Source organism: Acipenser ruthenus, chromosome 1 (genome assembly GCF_902713425.1).
Source record: "Acipenser ruthenus chromosome 1, fAciRut3.2 maternal haplotype, whole genome shotgun sequence".
Lineage (NCBI taxonomy): Eukaryota > Metazoa > Chordata > Actinopteri > Acipenseriformes > Acipenseridae > Acipenser > Acipenser ruthenus.
In genome coordinates this window covers 12,549,701-12,566,347 of record NC_081189.1, presented here as the reverse complement: position 1 = coordinate 12,566,347, position 16,647 = coordinate 12,549,701, and the positions used below count along the sequence as shown (strand labels likewise).

General features: G+C 37.8%; 1 protein-coding gene across 3 annotated transcripts in view; it reads right to left on the bottom strand.

Moving 5' to 3' along the window:
• Positions 1–644: 644 nt before the first annotated feature.
• LOC117403557 (ras-GEF domain-containing family member 1B) overlaps positions 645–16,647 on the bottom strand; it is a 138,693-nt gene continuing 122,690 nt past the window's right edge. For all 3 annotated transcript variants that reach the window (XM_034925301.2, XM_059003027.1, XM_034005755.3), the window contains 10 exons: positions 12,276–12,488; positions 11,949–12,023; positions 10,823–10,918; positions 10,615–10,717; positions 8,739–8,818; positions 8,131–8,226; positions 4,954–5,049; positions 4,721–4,844; positions 3,433–3,505; positions 645–2,404 (listed from right to left, as the gene is read on the bottom strand). In XM_034925301.2, coding sequence (XP_034781192.2) covers positions 2,380–2,404; positions 3,433–3,505; positions 4,721–4,844; positions 4,954–5,049; positions 8,131–8,226; positions 8,739–8,818; positions 10,615–10,717; positions 10,823–10,918; positions 11,949–12,023; positions 12,276–12,488 — 981 coding nt within the window. In that variant the 3' untranslated portion in view covers positions 645–2,379. The remainder of the gene's footprint in view (positions 2,405–3,432; positions 3,506–4,720; positions 4,845–4,953; positions 5,050–8,130; positions 8,227–8,738; positions 8,819–10,614; positions 10,718–10,822; positions 10,919–11,948; positions 12,024–12,275; positions 12,489–16,647) is intronic.

Sequence of the window (16,647 nt, the reverse complement as noted above, 5' to 3'; positions counted from 1 at the left end):
TTAATGATCTGTGATCTGAAAGGGGTATGCCACAAACAGAACACTTTGGATTGGTTTTTATTGTTACGTGTTTACTCTGAGAGGCTGCTCATTACTCAATTAATCAGATGAGAGCTAAGACACACTTGTTTACCCCTGCCTTTAATTGGTAGCATGGCTCTTCAGGCTAAGCAATCTGTAAACAACTTTCTCCAGTACAGTATTTGACTGAGTTGAGTAATAAAATTAATCTGTCAGCTTTGCAAATGGAGACCAGCTCTTTTGGCATAGCAGCCTGGGGTTCAATCCCTGCTTTGTTGTGTCAGCAATGACAATACTAAGTATGAACTACAAATATCCCAGTGGTCCTTATGCCACCGTGATAAACATTGTACTAATGGTCATTAGCTTCAGGAGCAGAAGCACTGCTGTTGTAGTACCACTGCTTTGCAATTAAGGATAATTTGGTAAGGGTAAGCTGATGTTGTTGTTTCTATGTTTTCAAGTTGAATGCTTCAGTTTTATTGGAATCTGAATTGCCTGCTGTGCACCCCATCACTGTAAGCTATTAATATAATGGGTAGAGTTGCTTACTCAGCCATTTTCTTCCCTGCTAAGCCTCGGACTGGGAGGAATGGCACAAATTAAACACACTTCAATGCCACTTCTTCAACAACATTCTTCACTTTTTATTGACAAAGTCTTTTGCAGCTACATAAATTATAAACGCTTCTTCTAAGCCGCCTGGACAGGTAAAATACATAACATTGTGCACAGAAGAAAGTATACATTATTTACACAGTAAACCACAATATTATCATTTCATCTTTTTTAAGAAAAGGAATTACAAGAGTCACACATCAGTCAAGAAATATTACTTCAATTCAAGTACCTTGAAAATAGTTGTTATTTACAAACTGTTCTTAAAACCATTCATTGGGCAATGGATTACTTAAACATGTTGTACCTGGTACAAACTCAAATGTTTAATACAAAACAAACACCCTGGTAAGTAATATCTAAACATACAATAGCACACAGTACCTCTGGGGTAGAATACTTAAATAGCATTATTTAGAAAAAACCCATCCATCAAAATCCACTCAAAATCTTACAAGGCCGGCTTCTGACCCTGGAAGCAGAAGTTAAAGGCCACTGGTGTAATGTGATGTGACCAGAGATGCCACGTCCCATTCATACAGTGGAGTCCTTTCGGTTCCTAAATGTACGGTCAGCAGGCTGAGCTGGGTTTAAAAGTAGGGATTTATTTCCTCTCAGATCCCAGCTCTAACCACAAGGCTATTTGAATTCCTCATTTTTTTATATAACACAGCTGACAGCTTTGTTATTCAGGAAGGTTTCCACTTAATCTTAAGTGCTTGGAGCTACTTCAAGTCAATATTTGCGCAATAAGGTAGTGTATTGCACTGCCACAATAGCACTGACAATTAGGAACGTGTGTGGTTACAGTATCTTCACATTTGCAGGCTGTTTATCTTTGTGTTTTATGCTTTAGTGTTACTGGAGATGCAAAGCATCTGTGTTTAGTGCATGAAGTATTACAAGGTATACTTTATACAGCCACAGAAATGACATTGCAGTCTTTTCTTTCAATGCACTCTGTGCATTGTACATACATTTTGTAAAATGTTTTATCCAAAATTGTGGTCAGAGTATAGTAAACAATATTCCAAATAGTATTTACAAGTACAAAAACATACAAAAACCAAATCTAAACATAACATAGATAACCTTTATAAGTTTAAAATTAAACAAACAAATGACCTTCCAGTAAATCCCATGTGATGCTTCTTTGTAACAGTACAACCACTGTTTGTTTCAAAGCAACATATTACAAATACTCAATACTCAGTAAGCCAACCAGCAGCCAACTCTTAGTTAATTAATTTTTAAAAAAAAATGACGATACAGCAGACGAATTAGCAGCCACTGAGTCCTGCCCCCTTAATACTGAATGGCTTGACCTCATTGCCAGCTCAATGGGTTATTCCTGAAGGTTCTTCAGTCAATACAGCTGTCTTGCAGTCTGTAAACTACAGGCAACAATGCCCACTTCTTCATCTCGAAGACAATTACATAAAAAAACAATGCTGCAAAAAAGGAATAACAAAAACAAACCAAAAAAAAAGTGTCCTGGAACGCTGTGACCAGCAATTCAGACAGGACTCGCAGCCCTCAAACTGTCATTTGTTTTTAGAGTTACACCGTTGTTGCTATCGGTGAACACCAAGATCCTTGTCAGCAGAGTAGAGACTGTCATTCTACTTGTTCCTCGATCTTGACACAATGTGTTATACCGTTACTTGGACCCCATCACTCAACAGTTAGTGCAAAACCTGTCATGCAATGGTCCACGTTGTCTTGACTGTTTTCACCATCTTATATTCTACTTAGTAGAGAAGACCTAGAAAATATAAAACAGAAAGAATAAACATCAGATTTTCAATCTTATCCTTTTATTTTTACACCCTATCAACAGTGTTAGGAGAGGTGGTTTTATTTTTTCCTCAAACTGACGGAAACCCATCCAGGTTATATAACCAGTACTCATGATGTCATAATAACCATCATCAATCACTTTGGAAATGCAGCCTATTAAACCCTGTGGTGCAGTTATTTCCCCTGACTGGCATATGTAGGTCTCTGGTTTACTAGTAAATGGATTGATTCAGGTTTAATTAAATAAAGCTCAGGCACAATTACGGATCCACACTTCAGTTCAGCATCCTTTCGAAGCATAAAGAATATCTTAAGACCTAAAGACTATCAAAGACCATTAATAAATAGTATTTATATGGGGGGGGATTTATTTAGAATGCCTGACGTAGTTAGATTTTTCAAAGCGTTACTTGTAACATATTAAACTAAAAGCAGTACCTCCTGAGGGATCAGTCTCAATAAAGAAATACTCAGGCTTGCAAAGAAAGTAAAATCTCTCAGTCCTAATAATAGACATGGCATTAAATAGTAATGAGTCTGGCTGAATCTCAGAGCAAAATTAAAACAAGTTGATTCTTCACTGATACTCATTAACTATTTTGCAACTCCTGCAATAAAAAAAGAAGTTTTATTCTTTATGTGGTTGAATTTCACTTTTCTTTCCATCCTTTCACAATTCATACATGTTTAAACAGGAACTGAAATGACTTATATACCCCCCCCCCCCAAAAAAAAAACCAAACAGCCAATCACAAGTTGACAAAGCAATTAAAGTAGTCATATTTACATAAAACGTCCAAACTACAAATCCATGCCAGTTATGTATACGTACATGTATACGTACATGTGTACGTACATACATACATCAACTAGAAAAGCACAAACTGACAATACAAGTCTATAGCTCATGTCTTTATTTGACCTGAATGTATTAAAATGTCTGATGTCAAGAGCGATGCTATTTGACTTGATTGAGAGGCCTTTGACAATTACCTTAGAGACTTCCATCTGTCCTTCTCGATGTGGTTCTCAGGGCCCTCGCTCTCATAAGAGGCCAAGTAAAGTGCTGTAATAGGAAGAGAAATGTGTATTAGTGTGGCTGTGGTGAAACCTCTTAGGTTGATGATTCGAAGCTGCACACTTTCGTACACGTTTGGACAAAATAAAATAATAACAAACAGGGAGAGGCTCTCAATCACAAAACTTGTGTTTTGAAATATTTTTAATTAATGAAGTATCTGCATGGTAGTGCAGTTATGACCTGCCCAAATTGAAAAATTGAATTTTGACTTTAAAACATGGGCTTAACCAATGATGTAACTGGCCCACTGCTTTCTTTTGCATTCCAACATTAGTACGGACATGTTTTTATTTAAATCATTCAAAAGATCTGCAACAGTCTTAAAAACGTTACTGAGGGCTTTGTTGCTCCAGCTTGGATCCCCACTGGAACAAGTGAACATTTCACGCTATAAAAAACTGGAAGAAAAAATCTCTCTCTTTCTCCTATCGAACATTCCCAAGTAAAAGTTGAAAAAAAGTAATTCCCTAGTTTCCTTACTTAAGATGTATGAATATAAAAATAACAAAACAATCTGGAAAACAGTTTGAGATTTTAAGCCACTCAATCAATCAATCTTTATTTTATACAGCGCCTTTCATAGTGGACCACTATCACAAAGCGCTTTACAAGACACAGTAAACAGCAATGCATAACGCATTAAACACAAGGCTAGGATGTGAAAATTCTAAAACATTGTGGATGCGTATGTGATACAGAATCCTAATGATACAGTGAAAGATCAAAAGTAGCAGAGACACAACAGTATGGGTATGTCATATAGAATCATAAGAACAAGATAAGTAGCAAAAACACAACAGCTACACAACATATCATATCATATAACACAACATATCAGAGAGCACTTTGTGGTGAATGACAGAGGTTTCTGAGCCTTAGAACACTTATGTAAAGACATGTAATTATGATTAAGAATCTTATGCCAGCCCAAGTCAAAGATTGATTTCTGATAAATATTCAGAAGTTTTAAATTAAGAATAAAGCACATTATACCAGATGCAGCAGATCAGTTTCTTACCTGCTTTAACAGTAAAAAGGGGTTTTCATTGTAGATATGAAATGAAGCAGAAATATGCTTTGTGGGCTAAGAGGGGCTGATGTTTCAATTACTGTAGTTCCCCAACTCTCCTCTTCTCCTGTGCAGCACATTCTGGGACAGCCAATATAACTCAAGTTAGGGCTTTTGGTTACGGCACTTACCATCTTCACTGAAGACTGGTGCTGTCAGAAGATACTGGAGGATTTTGCTGTCCTTCTCGAAGGGACACTCAACCTGTTTCCATGTCATAAACTCACTGACCTGCTTTGCCAGCTCCCAGAATTTCTGAAAAAAACAAATCATATTTGAAATTGAATACATTGAGACAAATGTTTCACATTGCTGGACTATTTCCTATAGATAAAAAATAGAAAAAAACAGAAACAGTACTCACTTCAAAGTTGACGTGCCCAGTGGGGAGTCGATTGGCACACCTCTCGTTCAAGAAGTAAATGTCTTTGATTAATAAACTGAAGAAAGGTATCACAATCTGCAAACAAGAACAAACCAAAACCAAAAAAAATAAAATCAGTTCTACATGTTTTATTCAATATAATTTATTACAGGATAACTCAACAGGTAGCACACATGTATTCACGTATCCCATCACAAGCCAACCAGGAGAATAAATGCTTTTTAAGGGCTGTCAATACATAAACACACTTGAACACAACTGGAATTCATTTCCTACAGCTAAAAGCTGACTTGGAGGTCTATGATAATAAAACCTGCCATGCAGGCATGCCATTAGGAGAGCCTAATAAATAATTTGGCAAGTCCCTTCAAATGGATGTAGGTTAGTAAGCACTTTGGCTTTTGTCCAGATGGTAGATTGGTTCTGAATTTAAAAATGAATTCATGCCAGCGGTAAGAGAAGTATAAACAACTGAGGTACTAAATTACATCTTTCATTATTCAGACTAGGTTTCTAATACAGTGCTGAGCTTATATGGTTACACTCATTGGAAATCAATGAAAAGCAGCATGTCAGCACTTAGTAAAAAAAAAAGTTTAGCGCACTAGATGACTTGTGATACAATGGCATTATGTTCGGGGCGCGTGTTCATCGTTTATTAAAATGTAAAAAAATAAAAGGGTTGCGGTCAATGTGTTAAGATGATTTGAGGCAGTGAGGGTGTAAAATAAGGTTTGGTCTGAAACTTTACCTATTGCACTGCAGTAATATAAAGCAGACATACAAATGGACAAGTGGTGTAAGAACAGCTGTACTTTGCAGTGTAACATTATAAATCCCTCCTGCTGATGTCAATAGGATTGCATAGAGAACACAATATAGCTGCCACAGATGTACATGGGGGGGGGGTCCTACTTTATCCTGTAATCCTTTGATTTGAAGTCTCACAGAGGTTCAGGCTGCACTGTCTGTACTTCAACGTGCCAATATCTGGGCACACGTTCGGCCTTGATGTGAACTGAGCTTCACTGGCTTTGCTAGGCCCAGTTTTGTAGGTAAAATCCTGGGTTTCAAGTCCCCCCAGACTTAACAACAAGGCCAGAGTCAAATATTTAATGTTACAATCCAGGGCAATGATATTCTGCTTAACATTTCAAAAGGCTGTGTCTGAAGTGAATGTTTCCTCCAGAGAGCTGTGTGGTTTGGAACTGCAGTAGGAACAGAGCAATATGTCCTGTGTTACAAGGCAGAGTATTCCAGAGGGCTTGGGAAGATTATTTTGCATGACTTCTGAATGCTAATCCAATGACACTGTGAACCCACCTCATCTTTTAAAACATCTGTTTATTGCTGATTGAACCTGTGGTTCATTTAATGTTCGTCAAAAGACCTAATTGACTGCATGAGTTGCTACACAGAAGTGTCAAAGTTTGCAACAAAAAGGTGGGCAGGGCTCTGTGAAACTACTGCCTACGTACTTCAAACCAACAGCTGCAAAAGCTTACTCCATGGGAGGCAGACTTGATAGTACAAAATGTCAATTGGCTTCATGCCTTGCTTCTTAAAAAGGTCTTGTACTCAAAGCATTTTCATAACAAAACAGCTTCCTCTGGGACCTCCCTACGATGTCTTGACCTTTTTGGCCCTGTGGAGATACACAAGCTTAGCTGCTCTGAGTGTAGACCTAAAACAAATTAATTAACTCCTCCTACCGTTACATTTATTTTGTATTTCTTTCTGAAAATTTGCTTTTGCACTTCAAAACAGCCCAAGGATACTCTTTATAACCTGATATAAAGCATTCTCTAAGTTAAGGTCGGCATCAAATTCGGCTCTCAATCCATACTTCTTACATAAATCTCATTAAAGCACACACCCCAGTATGAAAACAGTTTGCTTTGCTCTGAAGGACAGTCTTCTAATGAAGGTGGGTTTAGTGAGTTTGCCAAAAATCTGAAGTGCAGATTTGCTCGGGTGGTCTGTGCAATCTCTTCCACTTCAGTGCTTGCATGGTAATGAATTATTTAGGGAGTTCTGTGTCTTTTAAATATACTCCAGTGGATTCGCCTGCACTTCAAGTAAACTTTTTATATTCCACTTAAATAATGCACAATGAACTTCAGTTTTAAGTTTAACATTTAAGGCAGGTAGTTTTGTTAAATAAACAAGCTTGTACTGTATATAAATGTGTTTTTCACATAGATTGTTATTCATCATTTTGCTGTTTTCTCTTTTATGTTTTTCCTTTGGTGACATCATATTCCCTATTGACAGCAGATATCATTTAAAATTACTGAACTGAAGATAAATCTGCAAAACGCTTCCTAAACATTGAAAATGAAGGTTATTCAAAGTGCTGTTCATAAATTTACACCAGCTTATAGTTTTTTTTATGACAACTGAGCTGCTAATTATTCCTTTTGAAGCTACTGGAGAGTGTGAACTAATGTAAACAAATGAGGTGCTCTCACTGATAACGTGATTTTTGATAAGCATTTCACAGAATATATTACTATTTATTTCTTAGCAGACACCCTTATCCAGGGCAATTTACAATTGTTACGATATCACATTATTTTTACATACAATTACCCATTTATACAGTTGGGTTTTTACTGGAGCAATCTAGGTAAAGTACCTTGCTCAATCCCACCTGGGATTGAACCCACGACCCTCTGGTCAAGAGTCCAGAGCCCTAACCACTACTCCACACTGCTGACACAGTTATCTTGGTAATTTTCCCTTTATATTTCTGTTTTATTAACATATTTAAACATTACATCACCTAGATTACATTGTCACCTAGATTACATTGTCTTGTTTTCAGGTGTCCTTTGCATAATATAATTTGTATAATGTAAAAAAAAACAGGAGTTGTTTCGAACAAGACAATTGTAGCATTTTCAAAGCAGACCGTGATTTAAAAGAACTTGGATTATCAAGAAGGCGAACATCGTACACAGACAAGGTTGTTTGTTTCTGTGCTTTACAGGCTGTTGGTGCAATGTCCCCTTATCATCTTTTATCTTACATTGAGCAGCATGGGCTTCATCACCACTTCAGCTACTCCAATCAAACACACACACACACACACTCCTGCCTCCCTAAAGGGAGCTCCTGTTAGCTCTCTGCGCCCCTTGGAAACTTTATATTTACCTTCTCTCTGCTGCTGTGAGCTGTCAAAGACCTCTGGGTTGCCCCTCGCAGTGCTGTTCTGTAGTTGTAGAAATTACTTGAAGGATCCATCTGATGCTGCAGAGAAGAAGAAGAAAAAAAAAGATGACAGCTGAGGTAAATATCGACAATAACATGGTTGACTACTTTAAGGGATGTCAGTGTAATGAACTGAAATGTTTCAGTCCCTTTACAAGAATATCTCATTGAGGCGCATTCACTTACATCCAAGTGCTCTCAAGGACCTTTATGTTATATCAGAAGACAAGGTCAATTGCACATATTAATGTATCCACATCAACCTTTAAATAGCTGTTGATACCGTTACTTGACTAACATTGGCTCCTCCCTCATATTATGCTGTAATAATAATGAACCACTGATGTATTAGTAAAACTGAATATCCCACACAGTTGTGTGCTAATGCATATCTAAATTGCCACGTGTATCTGTAATGTTGGTCCTTCAATTGTGACACCAACCTACCCCCATACACAGCAGCCCACTGCTGATAATGATTCACACCCTCCGAAAACCCAACACTTCAACAGAGAATGTGCACCATGAGGGAGCATGTCTAGGTCACTTACCTCTAGGATATCAAACTTGGCTGTTTTTACTTTGGCCCAGGTTTTCTTGAGCCGGGAGACAGGACTCATGTTCATGCCAGCTGCAGCCAAACAAACAGAGAAGAGTGTGCATGTCAGTGCAAACAGATAATGCAATCAAGGTCACAAAAGCACAGATTACTGAACTGCAACTGGACGTTCCTCCCTTTATCTTGAGTCACTTATGGTCCTCCAAAAGATAACACTACAAACTCCAGAAGAACAATGGAATTTCGTTCTGCATCATTTCCCAAATGAAATGCCTAACACATGGTAAGAAGGTCTTAGATTGTGATAGCGTATTTTAAATGGTCTATTACAGCATAGATATGACCACTTTGTTCTCATTAAACATGCCGCACAGAGGGGTCTTTGTGAGATAACCTCATTCTCAAGTATTTTCAAGACTGAAGACCTTAGTTAAGACTACATAAGAAAAATAAAGTAAAAACACCACAAACCCCCATGAGAATGTCTGACATTTAAATGGTAATTTATACTCTTTCTACAGTATAAGACTTAAAAATAGAATTTGTATACTTGGTGATCAAATGGACTGAACTATAAAATATTCAGTGTAGTATTGCCATGTCTCATTTTATAAATGTTTTCATGTTTTATAAACTTAGTGCCAATTTCTGTGTCTTTGATTCACATTTGTTTGGCGGATCATGGGTGGCCTGTATAATTACAGCTCATGCTGTCTGTAGAGGACTCTGACATTTTAGACTTTTTTTTGTCCAGGGTTGAACTGGTTTAGTATTTTTGGCTTCCAGTTGGCACACACTGCATTTACACAAAGGCTCAAGTTTTAGAGCTTAGAGGCAAAAAACAAAAAAGGTTTTCAGGAACTTATTGTTTTCTTTATGTTAGCATTAATTTTGCAGCTAAACACATGGCTTCAAATGTGGAGCCCTATTCCTACTTTACAACATATTTGTGTAGATTGGGATTATAAAACAAACTTGACACAAAAGAAGCCACACTTTCCCATGACTTGTTTGTTCATTTAAATTTCCACTGAACATCCCTAAGGACATGTTGCATAAACCACTGCCTGAAGCAGGATCCCCCGAGAGAGGTTATGACTAGGACAGCTGGCAGCTTCTTCTCACACAGTGTTTGCAAATTGTGTACCCTGTAGTCAGCGGTGACCATCTGTCTTCATGATGCTGAGCAGGAGATTCTAACATTGCCGCCCCTTCTGGTTGGCTATTCACCTCCTACTGCACCTCCACCTATGACCCTGCTGCTCCAATGGGTTCACAATGATGCTGGGGAGGTTTTAGGCTACAATTAAATTGTTTATTTTTGGAATAGTAGAATACAGATCAGCTTTGTTGAATTTAAAAGTTACGATTCCTCTGTCTATATATTTATTAGTAAAAATTCAACCCCCCTCCCTCCCCAATTATAAGTTCAAATCATTACCTAATTAGCAGAGGGGGTACATGAGTCTTCAACTCTTTGAAGCAAAGGATGAGTACTGTGCAAGCACCAGATTTAAATACTTTAACTGTTTCAAATGTAGCCAAAAAACCATTGTATGGTTTCCAACAACAAAAGCCTCCAGTTATCAAAATCATCTGTATTCAATTCTCGTCTATGCTCATTTCAGACTGTAAAGCAGTGGTCCGCACTAGAAACTTGTGCAAGTCTAATATGGTAGCGACAAAATCATTGCAGGGCCACAGGGTGATACTATAAGCACATTTATTCCCATAGAATTTCAGATTACACAGATTCAGTGAATATTACTGTCACTGAATCATATCTGTTCTATGGGCCGTAGACAAACACCTATTTTACCACACAGCATGTGCTATGTAAAAAAGCAATGTGCTTTTTAAATACTTACATATAATGGCCATCAAAGAGTTGAAGTTGCCAATATTGAAGCACTCCCGTGCAACATCGATGAAATACTCAATGACTCGCGCCCTGTGTTTCTTCTTTACGGGCTGTGAATGACATATCGTAACCAGTACGTTATTTGCTGAAGCTGACAGACTCAATAATATTGAGATTGGGTTAATAGGACAGGTGCCTAGAGATCTGAGACTTACCATACAGATTTCTGTCGCCACCAGGTAGCTGAGTCTGTTAAACCATGCCACGTATGCTTCCAGGTTACTTGTCTTCTTGTGATCGCTAAAGCAACTCTGCGGTAAACAAAGATAGACATCTTTTTGGTTATTTTATTAACAGAAAAGAAGACTGCCCTTTACTAACCTAAGGTGACAAGCTACTTGACATAAAAAAGTAGTAACTGAGTACTTCGTTTTGTGTAAGTGGCCTGTAGCAGGCAGATGTAGAAAGGTCACAAAGATACATTAGTGGGCATCCGTTTTTACAAAAACTTCTGTTTTTGTGTTTTGGGGCACAGCTCAATCAAGCCTCGAGTATCTAGCCCTTTTTAATAACCAAGTCCTGCAAAGGATAACTATAATGGAGTCAACAGCTTTAGTTTTCATTATTTAGTAACTGCAGCAAACACACAGAGGAATCCCTTTTAAATAACACCAATGTATTTTTGCCTTGCAACAAAGAGCCAGCAGAAGTTGATGTGTGTGCGGCTTCATAGAACCCATAGGCGTCTTAATTGTTAGCTGGTTGCTAGGTTGTTGCTAAGACGGTTTCACTTTAGGATGTAAAATTAAATGTCAACAGGGTGTAAAGGATATTTGCAAGTTCTACGGGGGTATGGTAGAAAACTGTAGCGCTTCCAGGAGTGAACCAAAGATTTCACTTTAATGGTATCAATATAAAGTAGATGTTCAGGGTTGTCCATCGACTCCACCTAATCAAACTAAATTCAGTACCAATATTAGGGATGGACTCCCTGTGAGAAACATGACCTGTAACTGACGAGTTGAATATAAACAATGCCATACAAGCTGCGTGACAGTCAACATAGGGCAGCAGTGTGGAGTAGTGGTTAGGGCTCTGGACTCTTGACCGGAGGGTCGTGGGTTCAATCCCTGGTAGGGGACACTGCTGCTGTACCCTTGAGCAAGGTACTTTACCTAGATTGCTCCAGTAAAAACCCAACTGTATAAATGGGTAATTGTATGTAAAAATAATGTGATATCTTGTAACAATTGTAAGTCGCCCTGGATAAGGGTGTCTGCTAAGAAATAAATCATAATAATAATAATAATAATAATAATAATAACATAGCAGGGGCTGTACCTTGTCATTGTCAAGGGGGTCTTTGTGCACAAATGCCTGGACAAATTCTTCAGGTCCAATATAACTGAGTCTCTCCTATAAACAAAATAAAACACAAACACAATCCAAACAAGTGCTAGTAATGTAATTTAATAGCTGTCTATATCTGGCTGATAGGATCCTTTCCCTCTGTTATGGATTCCACATTCTTACAACAATTCTCATTTTCAGGCATGCCCTAAGGCGTATTTCAAATTGTCAAGTATTTCTCCAGTTACGAATGATGCCATATTACAAAAACTATGAAAATATGTAATTGTCTCTAGAAACTCAGACTGATTCACTTACCAGTTCTATGTGGGTGAGCTGCTGTGCTAAGGTGTACGGGTCGTTGCATATCGTCACAATGTCCCTCTGTATGGACTGGGGCTTTGTCTTTAGAACAGTAAGCCTGTCTGTGACGGTGGCATTGATTTTTACCAAGACCTCTTCGTATTGGCTTAGCGTGGTCAGCTTCCTTATCAGACTCTGTGTCATCTGCTGAACGGTCTTACGGTAAATCTGCAAATAAAACGACAGATGCTATTAGTTTTATATTTCTAAAAGCAAACAAATGCTAGTACTGTTACAGTTATATGCACAAGATACATTTTTTTTTAAAAATGTTACCAGTACCATGGAGATTATATGGAAGAGCTGTCAATATAAGTAGTTGTAGGTTGGTTTGCTGGTTGTCATACAGATTGTGAGCAGCATTCGTCAATATGAAGGGATGAGCAAAACATTAAACACACACACATATATATCTATATATCTATATATATATATATATATATATATATATATATAGATATATATCTATATATCTATATATATATGCATACATTGCTGGGGAAATGCTTTTTATTATCTCATATGACAACTATTCAGTTTTTAACTCGTGTGCTGTACTGACTTGTACATCAGCATTTAGACCCATTTAATTGAAATTCCAAGACACCAAAAGATATAAGCCTGTGATTTTCTAAGCAAAGAAACGGCATTTACAACTTTGGTATGATGGCTGTGTCACGCTGCCACTCAAAATTACTGCCACTTTTCGGAGTCATTTGTGTAATGCCCAAGCACTTGGAAAATTGAAATGTCCTCAATCAAATCAGTGGAACACAGTAAGGTTATCTGTGTGGCAGAGGAGTGCGATCCTAGCTCTAATGCACTTGTCAGTCACAAATAATACATGCATAGGAGTTTGAATTCCTGCATATGCTCTGCTGCTTTTCTTTTAGTTTTCAGTGCAAGGAGCTGCTGCAGCCTCAGAAATGATGGAGTTTTGACCAGTTCGAATTGGGGCACAAATGTTTAATTGGGCCTTGTTAGTTATTGTCTATAATATCAAACATGAAGAGCTTGGTTTAACATATAAGTTCCAGTCCACATACTTCCAACGATCTGTGTATAAATCTGGATACTGATGCTTTTATGATATTTCATATTATAAACATACAAAATTCACATTGCAGCACAAAAATAGCAAACCCGTGGGATTCAGGATTCAAGGGAAGTTTCACACTGGACCAAGTCCAATTTAGCCTCAGTCTAAAAACCAGTTTTCATAAATAGAAGCCACCTTAGGGCCAGAATAGGGATGTGATGTTTACCACAAAACTGAGGCTGACCACATAGCTCGTGAGTGTTACAGGGTAAAAGCATGAGTATATAATGAATGGGTTTCTTATGTCCTGGACCAACACAACATCCCAATACTCAATTATTAGTCTGTCAAAACCTATACAAGGAAGTACATTTTTATGGTATTGCTAAGAAAACCATGAGGAACATGCTTATCCAGCCAGCTGCAATAACACAAAGATGACCCAACAAATAAGCCATAGAGCACCCAGCCTTCATTATTAATACTAGACTAATGGTGTGCATATACTTTGGTTATGTCTATTGTAGGCTGCTACACTCCATGTTTGATAAAGGATCTAGAGACTCCACGTTCTTTTTTACAACTAAATTTGTAACCCAAGGTGAATCATTGTGAAGACTAAAAAAGTAAATTAATTGTAGACTTAATTCTGTTACATAATTTACGTCCTTAGATACCAGTTTCAAGGTATGACTCATGTACAGATTTGCGTAGGTTCTAATTCAAACAGTTCATCTCATTCATATTTATTGTGGGGGTGTATGGGTGCTCCTGAACTGCCAGCATCTGTCAATGTGAGCCTTTTAAAAGACAATTGACATTCACAAAAGAGAGAGTAACTTTGATAAGCCCAACACCACCTCCATTTAGTGCTGCTTTAGAGCTGAATGGTTTCATGGAAAACAAAGGAGAAAAACAAGAGAATGACTCAAAGAATGACCATTGCTGTAAAGAGCCGACTTCATCTTTCAGTTCCATGCATTTAGTGTGCAGCCATGCTCTGTGCACACCACAGGACCCAGTCCAGCAGGTCCTCTGTTACATAAGCAGAGATGATCCCGCTTCTGCTGCTGATGCTGTGATCACTCTTGACAATGCAACACACAACAGACTGCACACATTAGCACAACATACACAGGTCAAATGAAACTGGAAGCTGTTTGGGTTGGCTGTAAAACAGAGCTCAGTCTGCTATATATGTGTACAGCTTATATAATGACAGCCTCTGAAAATCAATGGGTTGGAAGGGAATGGATCTGGAAAGCACTGTGCTGTAAACTGATGCACACATCTATTTTGGGACCCAACTTGTCTGCATATGTGGTGCAAAAGTCAATGGAAAAAAACAAACAAACCATTGAATGTAGTTAAAATGCGTTTGAGTTTGCAGGGACACCGTTTTTTTACTTGTCCAGAATACTTGTCCTGGGCTATTCTTTTCAGCCACTAAATAGCCAAATCTTAATGTGTCAAGCAATTGTGCCTCAGGCATCAGCTTTGAATCTATACATTGTCATTGTATAAAATACTGATTTTGTGTAACAAGTCTTTTGTATATAAAATGTTTTTTATTTTTGACTCTTGCCATTTAATCTAATAAAAGAAAAAAAATCTGTATGACCATTCTAATAAATGTTGGTGTAAGAAATGAAAAAGAGAACGTTTCAAACTAGTTAAAGCATTTAGCTGTTAAAAGCAACAAGTCCTTTCCACCTGTGGTTAAAATTTGCTTAAATATGATACTGAACTTGTAATGCAAATTACTCTCAAGTATGAAAAGACTTGACTGTGAAACAAAAGTCCTTTAGTTTAGAAATATACATAAGAAAATGAATGGCACTGTTCCTAAAACGCTCTGTAGCTTTTACTAAAAGACAGTCTTGAACAGTCAGCACTTTTGTTATTTGTTGCAAGTACTGTCTGTCTCTTGAGTGTGAGCAACAACAAAACAAAAACTAGTACACAAATACATCCTGCAGTGCATTCTATCAGTACCAATGCATTCTACAAAACGGATAAAGAATGCTTTGGCAATATGACAGATTTAGGAGTCAGTATGTATTTTCAGTGTTTGCTTCTTGTAATAGGTCTTTTATGTAAATATTTAAAAGGATGCATCATTAATATAATATCTATCTACCCACCTGTTTGTCTTCTGACCAACATACTATTAACAATATGGTAAGCTGTATGTATTCTTATGTCACCTGTCAATGACATATGATACGATGCCTTGCTCTTGTGCTGAACATTCAGAGGGAACCTATTAAAAATTAATGTTATTTAATGATTTTTCTTACAGGAATTACTGCACACTCATCCATACTGAATAGGGGGTCACTACAAAACAGTTCAGGTTAAGAGGAATCAATAGGCGGCGCTTGCAATGCGAGATGAATCATTTATAAAAGGAAGCACTTTTAAAAGGTGTTGGTTTGAACAGATGTAAGTGTGACTTCCATCACTGGCTGTCTTTACAGCCTGTTCTTTGTCACCGTGTTTCTGGTGTGCCTCCCCTGATAAACTGATACAGAAACAGTACGATGTTCAGGCTGCCTATACAGCCTGTTCCTGATAAACCCCTGAGAGAGAAGCAGTACCATGTTCAGACTATGGGGGCAACAAACAAAAAGAGAACGGGAGCCGCAGAAGAGATTTTTAGTTTACACAAGAGGTAACAGAAAATGATCAGGAGTAGACAGAAAATGCCTTGGGGCACTTTGTTATTTTACAAAAAGGTACTCGGTACAAACCACATGTAAAACAGAACACACACATACTTATCACTCTGAATAACACTTCTTTGCTGTCACCCTCGATCAAACTTTTACAGATTAAAATATAACTTGTCCTGTTATACGATTTTGCGTGAAACTTGGCATATCCATTAATTATTTTTAACTTAAAATAAACAAATGTCACATTGTCTGTAAAGCAACGATTACTCTGGGGGGGCTTGCTGTTGAATTTTTTCACATACTAAAGCAGCAGTTGCTGAACAATTCAAATGCTGCATAGGCGAAGATGATAACCACCACTGACAATGCTAACAATGCTTCTTTTCTCTTCATGCAGTCAGCCATTGCAAAGCACTATGTGGCTAAAATAACTATTATTTGCAGACCTCTGTCACCCCACCCTGTAGTTGTGTTCTCAATGTAATTTCAGGCCAGTTTTTCACATTTATATTTCACACGTATCGTATCTTCATCGTAGGAATCTCCTTAAGCCTCACACATGCTGTGTGTGTTCCTGTGGCAGTATGCCCCGCCCATGCGTGTGTTATGT